Consider the following 26363-nt stretch of genomic DNA (forward strand, 5'->3'; position numbering starts at 1 on the left):
CAATTACCACTTTTTTGGGTCAACCTTAAAGTTCTCTCTGGTTATGTAACTTGCTCAAAGTTACACAATTGTGAAATGGAGGTGGAAGAAGGATTTGTACTCTGTATTCATGACCACAGGAAGCAGTTTGTAAAGAGATGGAGCCTTGTATACCAGGCTGCTCTAATTCACTTAAAAAGCTAACAGAACAGCAGGTGTTGCATGGACATAATTTCATAGGCAATAAGAACTATGAAACTCTAATGACTACCTGTCAGTGATTTATAAGAAAAATAAGTTAACAGGACAGGGTGTAAATGTGAGACAAAATCATATATGTTCTGCAAAATTAGAGACAGATAAGAGGCGGATTATTATAAATCACTTACAAAGATGGCAGAACAACAGGGTTTGCATCAACATGCATTTTCAATAACAAGAACTCCGAAACTCCAATGACTGGTATTGTTGATGGGTTGTCATCCACAGGTCTGACAGTTATTACAGAGAATTAAGGCACTAAGCTCTTAATGAGCTGCTTCCTGTATTTATGGGTACAGATTTGACTCTTTCAACCTCCATTTGTCTAGTGTGTGACTCTGAGTAAGTCACTTAATCAGGCAGTACTTTTGGGTTGCCGTAAAGTGGGTTTACCTGATTAGCTAGCAGATTAAAAAATGGACTAAACATAAATATGAGGCAAGATCAAAGATGTTCATTTTCTGAGTGATAAGAACAGCAAAACTTAATTGACTGACTGTAGTCCAGACTTCGTGTGATTGACTAAAAATGTTTTTGGGAGTTGTGCAGTCCTGGAGGTTTGAGTTAAACTTCAGTAGAGATCAGTGCAGGAGATCCAAGGGTTTAAGGTCTTTATGAATTCCAGGAGATCCAAGAGGAACTGCAGCGGAAGCCCCAGGCGACACACATGTGCGATCACGCACACACACACACACACACACACACACACACACACGTGCCATCCAGGAGGTCTGAAGTGAACTGCAATGAAAATCCAAGCCTGAGTGTGTGTGTGTGTGTGTGTGTGTGTATATATATATATATATATATATATATATATAGAGGAGTGTGTTTGTATACATCGAATAAACTCATTGTTGACGCACTAAATATCGACATCTTTACATGTGTATATTGACAAGCAACTATGCATGTGCTTAAAAACAGCCTTGGCACATGCAAAAAAAAAAAAAAAACAACCAATAAAATAAAACATCATCTTTAAAGGGGGCAAGCCCCCCTGCACCCCCGCACCCCAAAACCTCCTCCTAATTACATATACTAACTCCGAGATTTCATAATCATGGGTAAGGACATATTTCCCAACCCTGGGAATTGTTCAGTCTCAGGCAGTTGTCGGTCATAAACAGTCGAATAAACAGCTTTTGAACAAACATAAACTCCACCGGTGGGATGGAGCCCAGACATAATATTTACACAAATACTCTCTTTTTTTCTCTCTCTCTCTGATGTGCATTTGGAGTTCCAGTCTCATATTCAGTTGATGGGTTTTCTTCTTCAGGAAGTCCAAAAGAATAATACTTTAGTGTATGTGACATTGCCTTTTGGTGCTGCTTATGCATGAACGTGCACGGAGCAGTTAAAGAAAAATGTTTTTCACTTTACTGTTCAAAACTAAATTGGCAGCAAAAAGAAAAGTGCTTAAAGAAAAGTACTTGACAAGTGACCCTTAAGGTTTAGTTAACAGTGATGAAAGTGCAACAACAGCATTCAAAAATAAAAATACCAGTCGCTTATACTGCTGTGCTTTTAGTGCAGTATGGAACATCAAGATCCTGTTAAAATGTTTTTTGTCAGTTTTTGGCATGCTTCAAACTCCTTTCAAGAACAGACACAATGTGACATACCTCTCATCCTCTTTGCTCAAAAAATCTGGCCTGTATTAATTTCCGAGACTGTCCTGTTACATGATGAGTGCATTTTCTCTAATTACTTTTAAAAGGTATGTGCCATTTATTTTCAGGAAATTCTACTAAATGTGCACCTCCCATTGGTGAAGGGCCTGCTAATATGTTCAGACTGCATCAGTACCTAGAGATTTCTAAGTGTGCCGCTCCTGTTGAGATACTGCATACATTCTCATTTTTTTTTTATGTTTTTGTCCATTACTTGTCGGTAGGTTCCCCTAACAGGGAGCTTATAACAAGAAAAATAACCAGAGATCCTGTGGAGGAATTAGAGCAAGATATTTCAGACATTTTATAAAAAGTTGTGTAAAGCAGAGAGATATATAAATAAAGAAAGAGCACAAATGGTAATAATTATGGAAGACTAAGTATGCCAAGGTCAGAGGTAGATGAGGTTAAAAAATAGTTAAAATAGGAGGAGGTGAGATAAAAATGGTGACGGATAATCAATTTGCAGGAAAGTCTTTAGGAACAGATGATATTCCAGTGGAAGTTTGGATGCTAGGAAGGAAGAAAATAATACAGATCTGGAAGGTTTTGTTTAATAGTATTTTAAAAAGAAGGGAAGCCCTCATAATCCTGGAAAAAAGCTCTAAGACCCATCAGACCTAGCTTGATATAGAACTAATTCAGTTTTAAACAATGGTTTTAGTGTTTATGTCTATAACTGCTAAAAGAATGTCAAAGTTAACACCAAAGTTAATAGATATGGATCAGTGTGGTTTTGCAGAGTGGAGGCAAACATTTGACAACATTACTGAAACGATGATCCAGAGGGAAGTCAGGATGTAAGAAAATACTGCAGCTGTTGGTGGATATTGATACAGAGAAAGCATTCAACAGTATAAGTTGGGATTTTGTAAGTACAGCAATGGCAGTATTTGCATTCCTTGATACAATAATTAAGTTTAATTAGGAGGATATGTGAGGGATCAGTGACAAGAATTAAAGTGGTTGGGTTCCTCTCCTGTAAGTTATGCTTGAAAACAGGACCCAGGCAGGGTTTTCCTTTTTCCCCTTTATTTGCTTTATGTTTAGATGCATTGGTAAAGAAAATAAGGGACCCGGCAATTCAAGGATATAGTTGGTATGGTACTTAAGAAAAGTTGGCTTTATCTGCACGTGATATTGTTTTCTACCTGATAAAACCAGAAAAGGGACATCTTATTGTTGTTAGAACATTTTAAGACAGTTTGGGGTCTTTTGGGAATATAAAATTAATGAGGATAAAACAAAGGCTATAGCTGTCAAGTATGTACCCATACTTGAATTGGTTCAGAAAATACCCGTATGTTTGGGGGAACGATAAATTTAAGTATCTTGGGAATATGAATTGAAAAGGCTTCTGTTATAGCAGCTAAGGATACATGGGAAGAGACTAAACAAAATATAATTAAAAAACTGAGACACTAGAAGCTGTTGTTAATGGGTATGGATAGCAAGATGCAACCAATGAAAATGTTTTTAGTCCCTTTAGTTTTATATATAGGTCAGGCATATTCTATCAACCATAGAAGTTGTGTACAATAATTAATAAAGAGATGAAGGATTTTTTCTGGCAGGGAAAGGAGGACAAGGGTCAAATGGGGTAAGTTGATCATTGCAATAGAACAAACCTGTTTAAGATTACCTGATTTGAAGGGATATTTTAGCACTACACAATCAAGTCTCCTATACATAATACAAGCAGAAGGCTATAATTCAATGTAGAAAGTGATGATGATGAAACTGAGGAAATTCAAGAAATAAGGAGAAGTGGGATTTAGTATGCAGATCCTTAAGGTGAATAACAGCAACCTTACAGCATAATAACATAAAGTAGGAGAATGTATTCCAAGAACTAAGCTAACACAAGAATGTAGAAAAGAAATTCTGCAGATAGGGATGACTGCAAGTACAAGTACAGAGAATAGGCAAAAAGGAGCCACAGTTTACTGGAGGAAACTGGTAAAGAACCAATGTATTGGGAGCAAATGACTGGAGAGGGAAAAGTTGTAAAATGACAAGAGGTCAAGAAGACATTTGGACTTCAGGCTAGAGACTGCCTTCTCTACCAGAGATTGATATTAAATTATAGGCAAAGAGAACGGGATAGGGGAATCCTAACTGAAAGATCTGCTCTGGTAGAGTTTTTAGTTGAATCTAGAACAGAAGCTGGTGTTAAAGGGATAATTAGTAGGGCATATAACATTTTCCACCATAAATATAAGAATCAGACTAGGTTAGAAAAGATTGGGAAGAGAGTTTGGATAAGAAATGTACAAGAGAACAGTGGGAGGACATATGTGCAGCTCTGAAGCATGCAGTAAAATCTAGATGGTTCAGGATTGTTTGCTTGGAAGTGTTTTCACAGGTATTTTTATATTCCGAGTAGACTCTCTTAGATGACAGCTGTTGGAGGTATAATGGTGAAGAAAGAGTAACATGGAACATTGCTTTGGAGTGTAATGAGTTGGCAGATTTTAAAAATTCTGTACAGAGTGCTGTCAGAAATACTGGGTCAGCAAATGGGTGAGCTAAGGGAAATGATTATTTTGTGTTGGGTCACAGGATCTGAATTTGCCTACACATTGTAAGACCTTGTTAACTTTATTTCTGGTGGCTGACAAAAAAATGCAATTACTGGAAAATGGAAATCAAAATATAAACCAACTGTATTTAAAGTACTGAATATTTTAGCAGAGAAGAGTGATCTTTAGAAAAGGGAAAGGAGCAAATTATATAGAAATAAATGGAAATTGTGGGAACGATAGATGCAGAAGACTGTTCTGGAGGAAGAGTGAGATTTAAGGGAAGGCAGGAACTGAGCAATCTATATAATGTTAGACTGATAGTAGTTATACAAAAGAGCATATGTGATGTATAATGTATGTAATTGAGAACATATTAATATGGTATAATGTATGTAACTGAGAACATGTTAATATGGTTTGTTTTCTTTTATATAAATGTAAGTTTGCCTATGTCTTGCATGATAATTTAATAAAGGTGTTAAAAAAAAGTTCACCTAACAGCTGGAGATGCAGTCACCTGATACATTACGTTTATTGGAATAGTTGTATTAATATATCACCCTTCCTTCCTTTTCAAGTTTTTCATGTAACCTTCCCCCTTTCATCTTTCCTTTGGGCCTCCCTCACACCCCTATATTGCCTTATGAAATGTAGGTTAACAGTAAAAGTAAAGTAAAGTTAAAAGTAGTATAGCATTTGCAACGGAGAAAGTTTTAAAGTTTAGTAGTGACATCTGTGATTTTTGGAGTATTTGATTCCTTTCGTAAAAATATGTTAATAAGTGATTAGTTTTCATTTTTATGTATGTAGGTGTAGATGATAAGATAGTTATTTGATTGTTTGTCTTAGTGTTTGGTTTAAGATACTTTTAATGTCAAAGTACATTTAATAAGTAAATACAGATTATGGTGTAAAACAGTGGCTTATTGTTCTTTTGTGTTTACAGTTCTTATTTGTTGAGTGGCGTCTTCCTGGTTTCACCATTTTCAAAGGCATTTTTTTTTTGGTTAAATGCAAACTTTTTTCTTATGGTAATGAATATTTTTGACAGATATACTTAAATTATTACACTGCAATACTTTGTTAGTGATAGCCTTTTGCACATTTTTAATCCATATACCTTATTATAAAGCTGTGCTTGTTATGAAGATATTGTAACTGCTCGATAAACTGAATTAAATGATTGTCATGTTAAAAACCTCCACTGGTAGAATTATGAATCTGGGTAGAACTAGCATCTCCCTCTTTAATAGATTAATAAGCAGAAGCTACAAGGGGATTCAGTGTTTAAATGTGATGGTGGTAGAAAGTAGTAAATCAGGAAGAGCTAGTACAGAGCTTTACAATGAAATACTGGAAATCTGTTTTGTTACCTGACAGAATATACTATCAAAAGCCAAAAGTTCAAAATATTCATGTGGAAGTATACAGCATATATTTAAGCAGTCAATGGAAATGTGTTTGAAGTGTAAATCAGGAGAAAGAGGTAACCAGATGCACATTTTTTCGTACGTGATAAGGTGTCAGATTATAAGAGTATTGCAGATGATGCTAAGGGCAGTATTTTTAAAGGAGGAACAGCTCACCAAACAAAGCAGAGTCACTCTGACTTATCTTGACCACTTGAGTTGCTGTGATTGTTAACTCCTGTCGCATCTATGTTCTTTTCTAAATCCACTTATAGTGCTCACACCATATCAGGGAACCAAAGCTCAAAACAAATAATAATATAAAACCTTCTGACTAATTCATTTGTATTTCTTTTCTGGGGTATAGTACTGCAGTACTGTTTATAGTTGGCCAATTATAGGGTTATCGTCTAAGATTATGGATTAAGGTTCCAGTTAGAAGTTATTGATTTGCTTCAGATATAATCTGGATGGGTTTATAGGTAGAAGAAAATATCAACATGAGGCTACAACCGTCATACGTTTTGAAGGACAGTAGGTCATAAACCTGAAAATCAAACTCATGAACCTAAGAACTTTTTTTTTTCAAAATTTGTGAACACACTTTTGCTTGAGTCACCTTTTTCTAGTTCTTAAAAATCCCACGCAGATCATTTTTTGTGGACTATGTCTTGCATGTGATATTTAAGAAGTATAAAAGAGTTAAAAGAAGCAAATACATTTAAATACTCCCTATAGCTTTGTTGCATATTAATGTTGGGACTTGTATAGGAAATGTAATAAATGTAAATACCAGAATATATTCGAATACTATAGTACATTGTGTTCAGTTTGAAATTAGGATGACTTACATATGTGTTGTTTTCCAACATGCATATTTTTGCCTACTTTTAAGTTTGTGTGTGGTTTTTGTGTGGACTGTTTGAAAAATGTCAAAATACTTCTTTGCTAAACTTAAATGAATTTAACTGATTTGTTTGTTTAATAAAATAATAAGATAATGTGTTTTCTGTATAGAATCACCAGATACCGAAGATGTTATGGAAATAAGCTCAGTTGAACCACAGCCTTTGGAAACTATTTATGACTGTGTTATTTGTGGACAGAGTGGTCCATCTACTGAAGAACGTCCTACAGGACTGGTAGTACTGTTACAAGCCTCTTCAGGTAAGCATACAGACTACATGCTCTTCCTCTTTGTACACCATACTATGTGATGTCATTTTACTGTACAATACCAGGATCTCTAAGGAAAGAGGAGGATGAAAATGTACAATTGATAATAAGATGGTATGATTGAATTTCTTTTGACCAGCTCCATGGCTAAGAGGGATAAAGCCTGACTTGAAACTGCTTCTGTACACACCTGTCTGTCTTTTAGGAAATCTGATGTTATTCTGTGATATAATGAAGGTTAAGCAGGGAGTATCCCCATCCTAGACTTTTGCAACCTTAAAAAAATAAAGTAACTTAAGTAGGTCACTGATTTTAGTTATATCCACAAGAAGCTTTAAGGCTATTTACTGAATGCACATTAAGTAGAACATGCGTCATGAAACTGCAGTTCTGAGTGTAAACAAAAGCAATCCACTCTTTCAGGGTTAATATCAGATGGAACTTAAAATGCATTTGTAGTAGATGCTCACAGACAAAACTCAAGGGCTATCATGGCATTAGACAAGATGAGGCTGTTACCAATGACAAGTTAAAAATGTAAAAAATCAGGGTACTCTTGATTGCAATTTGATAGTGAGATATTGATTAAATCAACAAAAATGCAAATACCGATAGCCTGATATCCTCCTTATTCCTGAACCTGTCAAAAAGAATTTCACACAGTCACAAACAAACTATTATAAAAACTCTCCTTGTTGGGTCTCTCTCCTGGTTTCGTAGCTTCCTAATGGCTAGACAGCAAGCAGTCGAATGGCAGCATGAATACCCATCATTCCTACCTGTTACAGTAGGGTTACCGCGAGGCTCCATATTGGGACCATTTCTGTTTAGTGTATTTATAAATGATCTGTACACTGCTGCCAGACATACAGCTCTTACATGATATGTTGAGGATTCTACACTCATCTGTTCAGCCTCCAACTTACAATTGCTACTAGAAATAAGACAAGAATCCTTTATATCTGTAGAATCTTGACTAGATAATTCGCAAATTTTTCTTAACCCTAGAAAAATAAATTACTTATTTTTATTCCACTCTTCCACAGCAAATCTCTTGTTAGAATCACCTCAGTAGATAATACACCAATCAAACAACTCCCAAACAGAAAACTGATAGGAGTTCCTTTTTATGACAACATGATAGTTGATCTACACTTGTAGTTTATTAAAAAAAACAACAACAAAAAAAACCTTAACCTTTTATACAGTGCTAAACCTTTTCTAACTGATAGAGCCAGAGAAACTATAGCTAAGGCCTAAATCCTGCCAACACTACTATACAAACTGCAGCACAAACAAAGCTGGGACAATGTGAAAGTAATACTGCTCACTTTGCTACTAATTGACCCTACCGAACTCATCGGATTAAAAATGTGCAAAAGGCTATCACTAACGACTCGACCAAACTCTCCTATCACCTCCACTATAGTTGACTAGTGCTAGCTCATAGTTTAAATATGTCACCCAGACAAATATCCCACATTAAAGGGCATGATCCAACACTACCACTCTACCAAAGTTGTTTGTTCCAAAGACCAACTCCTCCTGTCAGTCACTAAAGCCCAAAATGTAGCAAGAGTCTCATTATACTCAAACTCGATTTCTAATGTTTGGAATGCCCTTTCACTAGCTCTCAAGTACCTTGATAATCAGCAAGCTTTCAAAATTCATCTAAGAACATACCTCACAGTATCTGGATATGTAGTTGCACATCTCCAGGATAAACAAAATACTACAGTACTCATCATTTTACTCATCACTGTACCTCACCTCTCCTCCCTATTTCTCTCCTAAGCTTTCTTGTACCATTTTACTTCAACTTTTCCTTCATATCTAATCTGGTAGATTACTAAATAGTACTCTAATGTCATAACAACTCAGTATGTCTGTATGTACTGTAACGTCTGCTATCCATTTTACTCCATTAACCATATCTGTAGCTGAACAAGTGTAAAATCTGTAAAGAAGCCTTTACTGCCATTCATAGGTTCATAGGTTGGTACTATGCTATCAGCTCTAGGGCCTATAAAAGCCTAGCCATAACAATTCCCTGGCTATTTCTTCCCACAATATTTACTTCCCTGGACCCCTGTCTAGCAAGGTGACTGACGTGATCCCCGGGGTGAATTTCCTATCTCCCATCCAATCATCATGGTTCCTTTTGAAGAGGGCCAAAGAGGCGCTCTGCTTGACATGTATGGGCAGTCTGTTCCAGAGTGTGGGGAGTCTCTGGGTCAGGAACCTCTCCCTCCAACATGTTTTGTTCATTGTGATGACACGGTTTAGATCCCTGGAGCATGCGTCTCTGAGGGATTGAGATTTCTTTAAGTGTAGCATGTCAAACAGCTCTGGGTTTGATATGGCCTTGTATGTTAAGCAGAGATCGCCTCTGAGTAGACGATATGCGACAGTGTATAGGTGGAGTTTTTTTAGATGGTCAGCATAGGGCATCTGCTTTAGGCCTGTGATTCTTTTAGTGAGTTAATGTAATTTTAAAATATCTGGACAGTGTATAGATTTTTGTTAGAGGCCTCTACTAGTGTTTGTCAAATACCACTCTATTTGTCATTTTAAATAACTGTAAATATCTATATTTAATGTTGTACTGGAGCGGTATAATTATATTTACTGTATTAACTGGAACTTTTCTCCTCGAGCCTCTGCTGAAAAAGGGTCCTTGTGTCTAGGCAGACTTCCCTGGCCAACAAATGAAATAAAATGTTCTCATTGTAGCATATTGTCTGTCTCTTCATAAAATGACATCAGTGAGGAAAAATATTAGCTGTCAAACAAAATCATAAGCATGGCAAGTCTCAGATAAATTATTTTGGGGTATACACAAATAGGAAAATAATATTCGCTGATCGCTTACAGTAATGTAAGGACATTTGTATTGCAAATGAGATCAAGATGCAACTAAAATACTTTTTTTTTTCAGTTGCAGGGTACAGCTGCCTTCTAATTTAAGCTCCTCTTTTCAATTCCATTAAAACGTTCTTAACTTCCAACTCTGTAGAACATACTGCATCCGTGGAAATAAAAAAAATGGTTAATTATTATAATAAAACCAGCCTACAAATTTTTTAATTTTTCTAATTGGTAGTTTTACACAGAAATAGGAAAAGTCATAGCATTTTTGTGCAGTTCTTTTGTGATTGCAAAAAATATACCTTTTATATAGAATTATCAAAATGAGACTCATTGCATTAGAAAGTTCCTGTTTTGCTGAAACATTCTGTCATCCTGGGAGCAGTTGTCCTCTGTTTTTGCATCCAGTTCCAGGAATGAAAACACTTTATGACTTCAGACATATTTATTTTTCTCCTTATAAAGTTAATGATGGAATCTCAATTTGCAAGTTCTAAGAGTGCTATTATAGCTAATGTTATTGTAATATCATTCATTCTCAGACTGAGCATGCATCAGTGTGTCACCCCTATAGCTGAAAGACAGCCTGTTAGACTTGTTGAGAGATGATTGTGTTTGATTTTGTGGTAATCTTCAGCAGTTGAAGGTTAGTTGTGTTAAACCTGTTTTCTCAAAAATTCGGTATGTGCTTTGAGGTGATTATTCTTGACAAGTATTAGCCCCCACAGGCATTCTGCACAGGCTGCGTGCATCATTGTTCCTATGCCTTATGTGTAAAGTTGTAGTTCTAACTTGTTTTGGCCTGTGTAAAGTGATCCTCCACATTAAAGAACAGTTTATGCCATACTGTCCCATTTGTGCTTTCTATTCTACCACCTTTGGGCTGCTTGTAGTTCCAGTAGTGTGGTTTGAATCCCATGAGTTTTATTCCTCTGCCTGTCAGGCTCCAGACCTTTTTAGCCTTCTGACTAGGTGGCTTTGGGAGGCCGCAGGACTCAATAGCTTCAAGAGGTCCTTCAAAACCCATTTGTTTTATTTGGTGTTTTAAATGCAACACTTTACCACATTGACTCGTGTTTATTGTAATTTCTTTCTTTGTTAAAATTTTTCATTAATTTGTAATTGCTTCTTCTTTTTAGTCAGCCCGAACAACTTGAACTTGCCTTTTTGTATCACATTTGTGACTGCTAACTCCAAGTTAGTCATCTCAAAATAAACCTCACTTAGTTTAATATTCTCATTTATGGCTTCCTGCAATATTTACTCAGTGTTAATGCTTATATCATGTAATTACTTATTTAGGACAATAAAGTAATTACATTGACATATTACACACAGATCCTGTTCGCTGGGCCCATGGACTTTTTTCGGTAACCATTTGAAATGTAGGGACCCACTATAGCGAGTCTTGTAATGTTGAGATTGAATGGTTGAAAAAAGGACTTGCATATATTTAGTCTGAAATTGCCATTTCTTGTAATAATTTCCTTTTCTACAAGGTATGGCTATTTTGTAGTTTTCATATGTAAGTTTGAGCAGTATTGGGGTCTTGACCCCTGCAGAAAAGATGTTTAAAGGAGAAGAGTGATGTTCAATATTTCTATTCCTGCATTTTTTTTGAGCAGTAGGTGTTACAAGTGCCAGCATTTCATTAGGGAGCCACTTTTTCCATATGATCTTTAAACATCTTCTGACTGCTTCTGACCATTAGTGCATTGTTGTGTTATTTGAAAATAATCTCCAGAACTTATTTTTTTCAGAGAGTTTATGCTGCATAGAGAAGAAAAGAGCAAAGAAGATTTGATTCACTCAGGACCCATGCTTCCTGCCTGACAGTTTCAATAGTTTAATTAGCAGCACTTTAAATTGGTCAAGGGGGGGGGGTGCACAGAAGAGCGTCAGAGAAATCATGGTCTTTCCTCTCAAAGACCACCAAGAAGTGTGAAGTACAGCAGTGGGAATAAAATCAGGAAGTTATTAGAGGTGAATGGAGGAAAAAAGGCAAAAGGTGATGTGCACAGGGATAAGTCTGAAAGTACAGGGCAAAAGAAACCAGGAATGTAATGAATAGTAGCAAAAGGTGATGCTACTGGTGGCTTTTATTGAAGAGCAATGTCTTGATTGTACAGTTCTAACAAAAACATTGTATTAAGAGAAGCATTCCCTAGATAAAAGCATACTTGGGCACACCTCTTTTATAGTAGCAACAATGTGGATAAACTAAGAGGAGGAGGAGGTGAAGTCCCTATGTAATAAAAGGAAGTAAGTCAAACGAGCAGATGAGTGAATGAACAGGACACCTTGAAAACTGGGTATGGTGGTATAGTCTGTACAGAGGTTGTATACAGAATTTCTTGTAATTGGGGGAATAGAAGATTGTAATGATAAGTAGAGTCATTTTGATGACATAAAAGGCAATGGTGTGATTGAGAACTTTGAAAATAAGCACTTTGCTTTGAAATGGAAAACAGCTTTTATTGTACATTTTCTTTGTGGTGCTAAAATGTCTGCATTCAGAAGTATAGCAAAATATTTTCATCTTTTCCTGGTAGCCATCTTTTTGTACTACAAAGCTAAAAATTGCAGCACATACTTATTGCTGTGCATTCCTAGAGTAAGTTGGAAAGCTGCCCTTGAACCCTAAGAGTTCGATCTTTGGAACATTCCGTTAAAGAAATATGTTAATGCAAAGATATCTCTGAGGTATGAGACATTCATAGTTGCAAGTTTATGTAATGATTTTATAGCTAGAATATTGAATTTAAAGCTGAAATTAGGCTTAAGGTCCTTTAGCCCTTTATTTTAAACTGTCAATACATTGTGCTTGCGTTTTCATGCCTTTTAATTTAGAAATAAATTATTTATTCCTGAAAATAGTATTATCATCCCTAACAAACTTTTAGATAACATTGTAAAATAGATAAAAGAACTTTAGAAAAATGGAAGGAGGTATTACATAGACATAAATGGAAGTTGTGAGAACAATGGATAAAGAATAATTGCGGAAGAGGAGGAGTAAGGTATAAGGGAAGACAAGAAATGAGCAGTTTATGTAATGCTGGATTGATAGCTGTTAATAAAGAAAGCATGTGATGAATAATGTATGTAAATGGAAAATGTTAATATGTTTTATTTTATTTTTTTATTAATATATGTTTTCCTGTGTCATAAGTGAAAATTTAACAAAGGTGTCAAAGGAAATGTATTTACTTTTAAGAGTTTGTATGTAGAAGTAGAAAACACAAAGACATTGGAACACAGGCATAATGTTATAACTTATATTGGACCAATATACGTTTTGCAATTACTCGAGCTTTCAAGCTGGCATGAGCCCTTCATCAGGAGTTAAGTGTTATTATTTTACAGAAGCAGAAAATCAGAAAATTGTAACTTACAGTGAGAACTAGAAATTCTGTCACTCCAAGGAAATTGAGCAGAAAACAGATATTTTGAATCCAGTTCAATGTACTCGTCACAGCAAGAAGCCTAAAGGGGTACAGTATGTTGTTTGAAAGAGGGCCAAGACAAAATAGCAGCTAATAGAAGCTCATTAATTACTGTGAGCCTAAAAGTAATTTGATGTTAATTCTCCACTTTTTCTTTACTATGGCATAGAGTCCTACAGAAACTATGGTTGCTTGTTAGTTCATTAGCTAAAGAATCAAGCCAAAAGTGAGAATTTGATGAGTTGTATGGCTCATTAGAATAGTCTGGGATATATGATCAATATGAATATATATATTGAAACTACATAGACTGGAAAGGGATCGGACTGCGACGTCCGCAGGCAAGGATGTGCTCTCGCGGGATTCTGCTGCAGTTGACTTTAGGGATTGGCTATTTACTTGGTGAGACTTCCCTGCAGGGACCGTTGACTTAATTTACTTGTGGATGTATTACTTCGCGGGATTCTGCTGCAGGGACCTTTGACTTCATTTATGGATTGTTCTGGCGAGACCTCAGGTACAAGGAATTGAACAGGATCACTGGCAGGTACAACAAGGGTGTGTGTGTGTGTGTGTGTGTGTGTGTGTGTGTGTGTGTGTGTGTGTGTGTGTGTATTATTGCACATGTGGAAACATGTAATTAGTAACAAATGCATCCTGTGCAAACTCAAGCAAGCTGTGTAGCCTCTGAGATTTATTTTACATATGTGCCATTGCAGGGTACTTATACTTCACTATGGACTGCTCCTTTTGGCAGGGTAATTATTATTATATTACACAAATGTGTATATGTATAATAGTAATTGGAGTACATATGTAGCACTTAAAAATCTTTTGCAAACACACCATAGTTTATGAAAAAAATCAGGCTATAAATTAGAAATTTGCTCAGGTGAAGTATAAGATATATTTGTTTGCATCTGATTGCATATATTTCCACAACTTCTGACGAAAAATGCAGCCAATATAACCATTTGTAATATTCTTCTACTGTGGATTTCCTGTTTTTTTCAATCTGAGTAACTAATCAAAGTGTCATTATAGAGTGCATTAAAAAAGAAGTGATAGATACCATTCTGGCAAGGAAAGACTGTACACGTGTTTGTGTGTGTGTGGTGCATGCAGGTATGTGTGTTTAATTTATTTCTTCTAAAGCAAACTGAATATTTTCCCCAGAAAGCAATTGTGAATCTGATTTTGGCATTTTGCACAAATAATTGATTAGCTCAATGTTTGATGTCCTTGGTCTGCCTGATTCAGTGTTAATATCAGCAATGTAAACTGTCACTAAATTATAACCAGCAGAAATAGACATTCTGCTATTGCCTTTATACTGCATTTGTTTCTGATATCAAAAGGAATGCACTTTTTCAGCACATTTTTATGTTTGAAAAGAGCCTCATATTTTGCTCTGTTCTGTTCGTCGTAACATCTGCGGTTTCTGAATACTTCAATTTTGAGATATTTGATGGTACAGTGGTAGCATTGTTGCCTCCCAGCTGCAAGCTCTCAGGTCTGATCCTTGACTAGGGTGCCTTCTACATGGAATCTGCATGCCTTCCCTGTGTTTGTGTGGGCTTGCTTTGATAGTGCAGTGGTGGCATTGTTGCCTTACAGCTAGAGGTTTTCTGGTTTGATTCTTGGCTGGGGTGCCTTCTGTGTGGAGTCTGCATCTCCTCCCTGTGTTTGTGTGGGTTTGCTCTGGTGTCCTCCCATGTTACAAAGACATGTGTCTGCAGTATTTCTCCCTGGGCCTCTGCTGAAAATAGTTTTTTGTTCCGTCAGACTTTCCTGGTTAACAAATGTTAAATAAAATTGACAGGCATTTGAATTTCAGACTTCATAGTCTTCAGAAAATACATAGTAACACAAAACCTTTTATTCTAGCAATTTTCTAAGTTTATAAGATGAATATTTGAAATTTGTCCCTATTTTTGGGACTGTATTCTCCCATTATTGGCTTTGTCCAGGTTTTTTGTGCTACGTTTGAGAGCTATGACAAGAACTGAATTCACTGAATTTGTTTGAGGGCTGTATTCCCCCATTACTGGGTTTGTCTAGTTGTTTTGTGCTAAGAGATTGACAGCTGTGGTGAGAACTGAATTCGCTAAATGATAGCCATTTAAGTTTTAGTCTTCCTCTCTTTCACAAAGCAGCTGATTTGGCATAGTGGTATGTTGCTTTGACTGGTTTGCACAGGGACCTGGGTTTAAGACTGGGCAGTTAAATGTATGGTGGTAATAGAGCATTTTATTCTACCAACTTTCCAAGATTATACAAGCAATGTTTAATGTGTCCCTGGTTTTTGGGCTTTTGTCCCCTCCCCCCAATAAATGTTGGCTTTTTCCAGATTTCTTGTGCTGCGAAGTTTAGATACAGTTGAGTATTAAGTAGATTTTACAAGGAGCTGAGAGCTGCAGGGGAAGAGAAGTTTAGTGCTGCTTATGCTGTGTCAGCTTACATTGTTAATAGCACAACAGGTTGTGTACTTGCTTTTGATGCAGAAGGCTGTGGGTTCTACTCCCACAAGGGGTGGATGCTGCTGTACAGAGAATGTCCTCTTTGGTGAAGATACTAACTATGAACCTGTTATCAGTTTGCCATCCATTTCCTATTGCAATATTACTAGCTTATCATTTTTTTAATGTAATATAGGCAATTTATTCCTCAGGGGAAGTTGTTTGCTAGCAGCAACCTCTTCATTAGTTACAGATCTCTTTAATGTGGAATTATTTAGATGACTTACTTTTGCAGAGATTGTGCATATTTACTGATACTGGTGTATTGTATAAGTCTGAGTAGACTTTTTTATGATGGAAATGTTCTCAGTTGGGCAGTTTTGTCGTTATTGGTGCATGCATTTGTTTCATTGTTTACTGGAAAAATGTTCAAAACAATAAATTTAAAACACCCTCTAACAACTGTACTCTATTATACAAGGAATATAATTTAATACAATCAGGAAGGTGTATCACACAACACATGTACGTTTTTGTGCGCTTTGTGTGCAAGGGGCCTATCATTTGAAAACAGCCCAAAGTTAAATCTTTATACTACACAAATGCATTTTCTTTGAATGTGGATTTCACTGCTGTTTCAATGAATGTGAGTTTCAAGGGCAGAGTTTTAATGCTAAGTCTATTTTCATTGTGAGACTGCATTGCTTTGTTTAGCAGATGTTTTAGTGTTTGTGCTGTAAAATACAAAATAAAACTTTCAAATAAAATCCAAATCATCGTAGAAACAAAGCAGTATGCACATTGCAGTGTTTATGGTAAATGGGGCGAAATAGCCAAGTAATGGGACATTGGAATGGCTGCAGGGGGTGGCTCCATTCGACCATGATTTTGTGAGGGGGAAGCATGGCAAGCTCAGACAGCCCCGGCTCAGCTGAACTATACCTCTCAACTGTCCAGATTTTCATAGAATGAATAGATTTTTGCTTCTTCTTTTTGGTTTGTCCCTCATAAAATTTGTGGTTTTCTGGCAAATCATTTAGGAATTAAGTCACTAAATAATGATAGAGGTTGAGTTTCAAACTTCATAACCTTCAGAAAAATGCATGCTAAAGCAAAACCTGTTCTATCAACTAAGTTTATACAAGAGCAATTTTTAGTACTGTTTGTATGTTCCCCCAATATATTTGGCCTTGTCCAGATTTCCTGCGTTAACAGGTTGAAAGGTACATGCAAATTGCTTTATAGAATTGGGCATATTCAAACCTCTCAACTGTTCCCGATTTTGGCTCAAAATATTGCTCTCCCTCTAATCTCTCCGCAAAATGTCAATTTTGGAAGAAAACATGGAGGGTTTACAATTAATAAATAACTGTAATAATCAGAGTTATAGATTACTTTTATTTCAGAAATGCATATAGATTTGTTTATTTTGTCAGCTGCTCAAGCTAGCAGTGCTAATATTAAAAAGTGTCCCTTCTTTGACAGATTCCCAGCTGTATTGTGTGGCTATTTTATATTTTTGCATCACATTTTTGGTTCATTTTTCATTAAATTGTGGTTTTCTGGCAAATTAGTGGCAAATCATTAAAGAGTGAAGTAAGAAAATAATGACAGACATTTCAGTTTTCATACCCTTCAGAAAATTCATACTAATGCAAGACCCACTATTCTATTAGAAAGTTTATAAGAACAATATTTAAATATTTCCTTAATTTTGGGCCTGACTTTGTCCAGATTTCTTGCTCTAAGGTTGAGAGGTATGATAAATGTGCCAGGGCCATTGCAGTCAGCCAGAGACATTTTAAGTTGTGACATACTTGTTGCACCCCACTCCCCCATGTAGTGACTCCGGATGTGTCCAAGCAAGGCAAGGAGCAGTTATGCAGTGTAAGTGTGCAGAGTACCCCCCCCCCCCCCCCATCCAAGGTAGACACAAGTACTACAGTGGCTTTTCATCTGTCTTGCTTGATTTTGCAGAATGTTCTGGTTTTCTGTCATATTTTTATACTGTTGATTATGCTTCGTATTCAGAAAGTGCCTGTTGCTCTATGTTTAAGTAGCAATGATTTCATGACCATCGGGTAAGCTTGTCTGAGATTGTAAGCTGCAAGTAAGCTTACTGTTAAAGAATTACCAACATTGAAAGACTTGTTATTGTTGCCTTGCAGAGAATGCTTACATAACTAGATAATGTATAAGCCTTGGGTATTGAAATGCATATGACAGTATTTGTAATAAAGGACAGGATTACAGTAATTTAAGAAGCTCATTACCTTTGTTGGAGCCTTGCCGTCATATTTGCAGGCTTTACCTATAAACTAAACAGAATGCCAATCTATCATGTATGGTCCATAACCTGTGCAGTAATCCTTTAAGCAAGTTACCTTGAGCTTGTCTCTTGTTTGCTGTTCATTTTTTATTTTGATCATGTTTTCCCAATGAAACAAGTAGATAGTTGTCAGGCAGCAGGTCTTTTTAGGATAAGAAACATTTTTACAAGTGGGGGGGGGGTATGATTGCTACTTTCAGCATGTTATTTGGTACTTTTTATAAAGCTGAATATAAATTATAATTAGAACTGCAGTGCAAGGAGAAGTGGTTTGAGATGAGTGCTGCATGTTTGTCTTGTACTTGATTTTAACTGGCAATCCAGTAATGTATTTAAAAAGTAATTTATTTTTTCATGCCTCACAACCTTTTTGTTTCCATGTAGATATTAAGTAAGCTGTCATGCAGCCAATGCATTGAAATATTTTTTTCTTCTACACTTCATTTTGCCTTGATTTGACTCTCATAATGACGGTTTGGCACCCAGGGAAACGTATTTAATTAAAGTTCCAGTTTTTGTGGTTTTGAGCATAGCTCCTCCCCTTTGTAGTTGGCTGCACCCCTTCCCATTGGCCCCACCCATTCAGCTGTCTCCTGAAGCCCCCCCTTCGATATGAAGTCACCAGTCGCCACTGATCTTAGCATGGATAACCTTCATTATAGGTTAATTTAAACTTGTGAGTGTGGCTGTCAGTCTGGGACAGTTGTTCCCATTAGGTGGGTTAAACTTCAGTATTTTAAGATGTATATAGTTTTGTGTGTTAGTATTAAGTTAATATGTTTTAGGAGTGTTCTGGGGAGGTGTTTTTTTTTTTTTTTTGTGCGTTTTCACTAAAACAAAATGTTTTGTAAGACGTGACATAAGTTCAAGTGGATATAACAAGAAACAACTGTAGAAAGGATCAACCAGCCAAACATTAGTGTATGCATGTAACACAAAAGCTGAAACTAGACATTTAAAAAAAAGCTGTTGCACATAACAGGTGGTAATAATAACTTCTTAACATAATGACACTTTCTATATTATCTTTAAATGTGAATGGCCTCACAGATGCATACAAAAAAGAAAGAGTAGTGAACTATATTAAAATGCAGAGTGCAAATAGCTGTGCTACAGGGGACACATTAGGAAAGAACTGAGTATGTGAATTTGATAAAGAAAGGATTTGAGGATAGTTATTCAGCAAGAATATCTGGGACAGAGGAAAAGGGGAGTACTTGTATTTATTGCTAGAGGAGCTGCAATACTTGATAGAAGAGGGGGAAAGATGATAATAGTAGAGCTATAGTATGAAGGGGCTACTGGCAAGGGAGGAGGATTACACTGGCATGTATTTATATTCCACCTAAAACTGCTATAATGGAGCTTAATAAAATTTTGAGAGAAGTAATCATCTTTCAGCAGGGGATATTACTTATTGTTGGGGACTAGACTTTGATTGGCAGCAGTGAGGGTGTATCTGGGGGTGGCAGAAGAGAAAATATAACAAAAGAGAGTACATTTTTGAAGAAATTTACCAAAATATTTGGCATGGAAAATGTGAACTCAGTAGTAGGAGCTTGGAGTGCATTTACATATTATTTCTCAAAGTATAGAAACTGGGCTAGGCTATACAGAAAGTATATTTCACAGGAACATCTGCATTTAATTGAAAGTTGTGATACAAATCCAGTAACTAAAATAAAAATGTAGGGTAATGAAATAAAAAGGAGACATTAGTGTGATTTCCCACCTTTATGTTAAAAAAGAGGAATTTAAGGAATGAGTAGTGGAAGTTATTTGGGAGTTATTAGGGAAGATAGACATTTCTTCTGAAAATATAGGGAGTGGGATAAAATTAAAGTGGATTTTAAAAATGTGGTGTAAATAAAAGAGAGAGAGAGATGTTTAAGAAGTAACCAGAATTATTTAGAGGTATTGCCAAGGTTAAAGTATTGCAGAATAGGGGAAATCTCACAGAACAAAAAGAGGAGCAATTGAAGAATGCTAAACAGTAAGTAAGAGATTACCTTGATAATATGCACGAGTTTAGAAAGACTGATGCTAAGCAACTGTTTTTGATAATAAGTCCAGAGAACAAAAACCTTTAGCTCAACAACTCAGGCAACAGAAAGCAGATCAGGTTTTTGCCAAGCTTAGAGAGCTTATAACAAGGAAGATAACCAAAGATCTTGTAGAGGTACTAGAAATATGTCAGAAATTTTATGAAAATCTGTATAAAGTAGAGAAACATGGAAATCAAGAAAAGGTACAAATGGAAATGTTTTATTGAAGAATGGAATGTGTTAAGGTTAGAGGTAGATGAGGCTCAGTCACTAACAGTTGGGATAGGAGGAGATGAGATAAAAATGGTGATGTATAACTTAACTACAGGAAATCCCCCAGGAATAGATGGTATTCCTGTGGAAGTTTGGAAGCTAGGAGGGAAGAAACCGATAAAGATCTGGAAGGTTTTGTTTAATAGTATTTTAAAAATAAGAGAAGCATCAACATCCTGGAAGAAAGCAGTAGTGGCTGTGATACCCAAAGATGATAAAGACCCATCAGATCCAGCTTCATAAAGGCCCATTACAGTTATTCTAAACCATGATTATAAATTCTTTGTCTATAATGGCTAAATGAATGGCAAGTATGATGCCAGAATTGATAGATATGGATCAGTGTGGTTTTGTGGAGGGGGGAGGCAAGCATTTGACAACATTAATAGAACACTGATGATCCAAAGAGAAGCAGAATGTAATACAATACTACTGATCTTCGTGAGTCTTGATGCAGTGAAAGCATTCAATAGAGTAAACTGAGATTTTGAGTGGGGCAGTGGAAGCATTTGCATTCCATGATAAAATTATAAGGTTAATTAGAAGGCTATATGAGGGATCAGAGGCAAAAAATAAAGTGGGTGCGTTCCTCTCTGATGAGATCTGTTTGAACATAGGAAGCAGGCAGGGGTGTCCTGTTTCCCCTTTATTTGCCTTATACTTAGCACCATTGGCAATGAAAATAAGAGCCTCAAAAATTCAAGGATATAGTTGGTATGGTAGTCAAGAAAAACTGGCTTTGTTTGCAGATGATATTTTATACCTGATAACAAAAAGGGGTATTTCAGTGTTGTGGAACATTTTGAGACCCTTTCAAGTCTTTTTGGGATACAAACTGAATGAAGATCAAATAAAGGCAGTAGCGGAAAACTATGTATCCACACACAAATCGGTTCAATAAAATCCATATTAGTGGAGACATGGTAAAATGAAGTACTTAGGAGTATGGATTAAGGACATGTGGGAAGAGACTAAAAAGATAATAGAAAAACTGAGAAATTGGAAGCTGTGTTTTATGGATATACATAGCAAGATACAAGCAGTCAAAATGTTTTTAGTCCCTTTAGTTTTATACACAGGTCAGCCATATTTTTATCAACCAGAGGAGAAGTTGTAGATAGCAATTAATAAAGAGTTGAAGGATTTTTATCTGGGAGGGGAAGACAACAAAAGTCAAGTGGGATAAGCTCGTCCTTCCAATAGAACAAAGGTGGTTTGGGATTACCTGATTTGAAGGAGTATGCCACAGCGGCACAGTTAAGGATCTCCTACATAGCACAAGCAGAAAGCTATAATTGAAAGTGGAAAGGGATGATGATGAAACAGGGGCAAAGCTCAAGAAACAAGGAAAGACTGGGATTTTGGATGCAGATCCTAAAGGAGAACAACAATAGCCATGCAGAATATTATATTCATAAAGTAACAAAAGCATTCTAAGAACTAAGCCAACGCGGAAATGGAGAAAGGTGATTCTGCCGATACTGATGACTGCAATTACAGATACAGACAGTAGGCAAGAGGAGGCTGGAATTTACTGGAGAAAACTGGCAAAGGAACTAAGGTACTGGGAACAAATAGTTAGGAAGGGAAAGCTAATACAATGGTTAAAGGCCAATAATTTGTTTGGACTGCAGGCTAGAGTTTGCCTTCCATATCAAGAATTCATTTCAGAGTATAGGCAAAGAGAAAGAAATAGGGTGGATCCTAAGTGAAAGACCAGCACTGGTAGAACTTTTAGTAGACTCTAGAACAGAAGCTGTTGTTAAAAAGGGATAATTAGTGAACATATAAAATAATGCATGATAACTATAAGAATCAATTGGAGGAAGTTAGAAAGGATTGGGGAGAGAGATTGGATAAACAATTTGCAAAGAAACGATGAGGGATATATGCATGACTTCCAAATATACAACAGAGTATAGAAGATGTAGGATCTTTGCTTGGAATTGTTTATGTAGATGTTTTTATAACCCAAGTAGACTCCAAAGAAATTTTCTTCGTGTAGATAGCAAATGTTAGAGGTGTGTTGAGGAAGAAAGAGGTAATTGGTTGCAAATATTTTGGGAGAGTAATGAGTTGGCAGACTTTATGAATTCTCTGCAGACTACTCTCCCATAAATACTGGGTGAGCAAATTGATATAATAAAGAAAAGATTTTTTGAGCTATGATACAAGATTGGAATTGCCTAGACATAGTGTGAGTTTAGTTATGGTGGCTGCCAAAAACGCTATTACTAGAAAATGGAAATCAAAGTCTACAACAACTGTACTAGCAGTAATGAATATTATCAGAGATAAAACAACTGGAAATGGAATCTTTAGAAAAGGGTAGATGCAAATTATATATAAAAGTGGGAATAGTGGGAGCAGTACATGCAGAATAGTATTTTGGATGAGGAATAATGTTTAGAAGAAGGCAGGATTAGAATGAGCTATGTAATGTTTGACTGACATTGACTGAATACATTTTAAGTTATGTATAATATTTGCAACTGAAAATATGTCAGTGTGGTTTGTTTTCATGTATATAAATGTATGATTGGCTATGTCATAAGTGATAATTTAATAAAGATGTTTCCTGTTTAAAAAAAATGGAAATTTTGGAGAAATTTATGCAAAAAATGGTTTGAATGAGGTTTAAGAGAAAGCAGCCACTGAACACTTTTATATAATATTGCTTAAATGATATGATCTAGAACAATATACTTGATGGATAATGCTTGCAAATGTCAGCTTGTTGATTGCTTTAATTTAAATGCAAGTTTGCCTACATCTCAAGTGATAATTCTCTAAAGATGGTTAAAATACTACTATTAAAAATAATAGTAATCATTAAGTAGTATTAATATTGTGAGTTGAAGTGCAAGTCAAAAAGGCTGAAAAGACAGATAAAGGTAATATATTGCAGGTGTGATGGGCATGAAAAGGAGAGCAGTGTGAAGATGTAGCATGGCGTGATTGAGTCAGGAGAAGACCTGCTGCATCTGAAATGCCGCCCCATTTAGTATGGGAGCTTGAAAAGAACATGTTATAAAGATGTGAAAAATATGTTTTTAAAAGAGAAATGTGTTGAATACAAAGTCTGAAAATGCATCAGAAACATTCAGATAAAAATGCAAGTCAGATTGTTGGCAAGAATATTGAAAGCTAACAAAGAAAATGGTGAATTGAAACTATACCTGTGGTCTGTTATATTGATTTCTGAAGATGCTCTTGAAGTTTTGGGGTTTCAGTAGCACTAAACAGTGTTGTGTACACATTTTAAACTATTCTGGACACTTTTTAAAGCCAGTGGGTCAAGAGTTACTGACGTATGAATATAAAAATAAATAATACAGCATCAGTTTTCACATCCTATGAATAAAATGAAGTCAATTCTTGTAAATTTTTGGGTTGTTTGACTGGTAAGAAGGTAGAGATGCTAAAACAAATTTACAGTAAAAAAAAAAATGAAGAATACAACTGTGTCACGCAATGTCTCATTTAATGTATGGAGCCATAGCATTGATGCTGTACACAATTCTATTGATTTGTTTATAGTGATAGAAATTTTATCAGGAGAATATCATATGAAAGTATATTCATGCTATCCTGGTAGTATGTGATGCAAGGAAGATGCTCTGACTTCCATGCTATTTTTGCTCCCATGCCTGCTGACCATGAAGCCTCCATTTAGTTAAACAGAGCCCCTTAATTCTTGTGCTTTACTGATTCCAAAAGAAAGAGCTGTCCAGTTGGGGCTTGCATTTAGTCAGTCATGATGGTGCTTATGTTGTCATGGGTACTGTGAGAATGAAAGCGTTTTTTTTTTTTTTATGTGAATAACCTAACCCCCCAATGGGTAGGGAGGAGGGAATGAGCAAACCTTGTCTCTGAGTTGGTTAACATTGCCCCCCCCCGTAATTGTCCACTTCTGCATACTTAGTCTGAAGTATATCATCCACTGCTAGCTTGGAGGACATAATGTCCTATCCCAGCATGCCTCTCTGCATTGCTGCCCCTCCTCTGAGGGGATAGTGGCATAGTGTGCCACCAGCATCACTCCTCCCTGCAACCCAACCTGGACTTGCCCATCCTACCTGCCAATTCAGTAAAGTGCCTGAGCTGTTAACTGAACTCTGGTCAACCGGGCTACAGTTAGGGCTTTATCCCTGTATATAATCTGTATTGGCAGTCTGAGGAGTAGAACTGAATAGCTGTTAAAATTATTGTAAATGTAAAATGTAATTAGGAAACAGAGGTAACAAAGTTGGTCAGTACTATGGTTACTGTTCTGAAAGAATACAAGATTTGCATTTGTAACGATCTTCAGAATCTGACTCAAGTGTGCATTTGTAACGATCTTCAGAATCTGACTCAAGTGTTATCCACTGTTAGGGCCAAATTGTAAGATGTGTCAAGAGTGTATCACAATTTTATTTTCTTTGGAAAATTTGTGTTTATATTTGACAAGAATTATCTTATGGGGCTTGTAGAATTAAAAAAAAAAAAAAAAAAAAGGTCATTTATGATAATAGAAGGGTGTTGGTGGTACTTCTGTGAACTTTTTGTAAGGAAAAAGTTTGTTATATGACTAAAACCTAGATAGTTTTAATAGTGTGTTGGGGAAAGGACATTGTACTTATGTGGGACTTTTACTGGTATGCTCGCATCCAAACCACTATTTCTTGTCTATTATCAGTACTGGCTCTTCTGGGTTATGCTACCTACTTACCCATCTTTGTTCTTGGCTTTACCTATGGAACAACTATTGGTGTTTGTGGTATTATCTTCCCCAGCTCACAGAAAAGAAAGAAACTTGTAAATGAGTTTTCAAGGATTTGTCCAACTCCTTATTAGCTTCAGCCACTGATGGGCGACTCTGCTTTGACTGACTGTTGCTCCTCAGACCACTCATCATCTTTTCCCAGTCTTCTTGGTGTAGCATTTGCAGTTACCAATGAGCAGGAAATACCCACATCATCTGTAGACAAGTCCAGAACAGGCCAAGAAGAGCCATTTTGTTGCTGGCTGGTCATATAGTTGGTGTAGGATCTTCACTTTGCTGGGAGACAATTGTGGAAGCTGGAACTAGTGTACCTTACTTCTGGACACAGTGCTTGGTAAGAAAGCATTCAACATCCTGTCTTTATCTCTGTGGATATGGCTGATTTAATTGGTCTTTACTAAAAAGTTGATTTCTACCCTTTCCAAGCCAGGTAAAAACTCATGTAAGAAATGGAAAAGGATTTTCCAGTCAAAAGAGAAGTCTTGGCAGGAGGAGGGGTGTACCTCAGAGGAATCGGCTCAGTCAGAACTTTCTGAAGCTGAAGAAAGCATAGTTTCTGGCTAACCTACTAAAGAAATATCTCTCAGTAAAATTTTATCAAATATAAAGGAGTTTTTTCAGGGGGATGAGAATGGTGCCTCTATTACACAGAAAATGGATTATGATTTAATACACTGACATATGACTAAAACTACACCTATTCCTCCTATTTTTCTTGCCATAGAGAACGTTTTTTTTCACTATGTACATTATAAGTCTTTGGCTTCCAAGAGGTGTGATAAGTTATATAAGGTACCCAGACACCCAAGTACTTTTTATCTAATCCCCAGGCAAATCCAGAAGTAATTTCTGTGCCAAAATCAACTACTGTCAAACAAATGCTAATCGCATTCCACCTGATAAAGAGGGAAAAGAAGTGAACACACTGGAGAAGAAAATTTATTTTTTGTGAACTTTAACTTTCAGGATTTAAATTGGCCAAGCCCATATTAAAGTATTTGCTGGTGTTGTTTGAGAATATACATAAATGATTGGCCAGCCTTCCCTCTTCTGAGGTAAAGGTTCTTTAAATGTTTCCATGACAGCTGATTTTCAGGTGGCTAAACATTTTAAAATGTGCTTATGAAGCCACTGATTCTGCTTCCAGTG

General features: G+C 36.3%; 1 protein-coding gene across 4 annotated transcripts in view; it reads left to right on the plus strand.

Annotated features, from left to right (window-relative positions):
• Positions 1-26363, plus strand: part of UBR3 (ubiquitin protein ligase E3 component n-recognin 3) — a 4226407-nt gene that overhangs the window by 2699007 nt on the left and 1501037 nt on the right. For all 4 annotated transcript variants that reach the window (XM_044075499.1, XM_044075501.1, XM_044075502.1 and 1 more), the window contains one exon: positions 6868-7017. In XM_044075499.1, coding sequence (XP_043931434.1) covers positions 6868-7017 — 150 coding nt within the window. The remainder of the gene's footprint in view (positions 1-6867; positions 7018-26363) is intronic.

The sequence above is a fragment of the Protopterus annectens genome, chromosome 6.part1 (assembly GCF_019279795.1).
Source record: "Protopterus annectens isolate FY-2018-M chromosome 6.part1, PAN1.0, whole genome shotgun sequence".
NCBI classification, from domain to species: Eukaryota; Metazoa; Chordata; order Ceratodontiformes; family Protopteridae; genus Protopterus; species Protopterus annectens.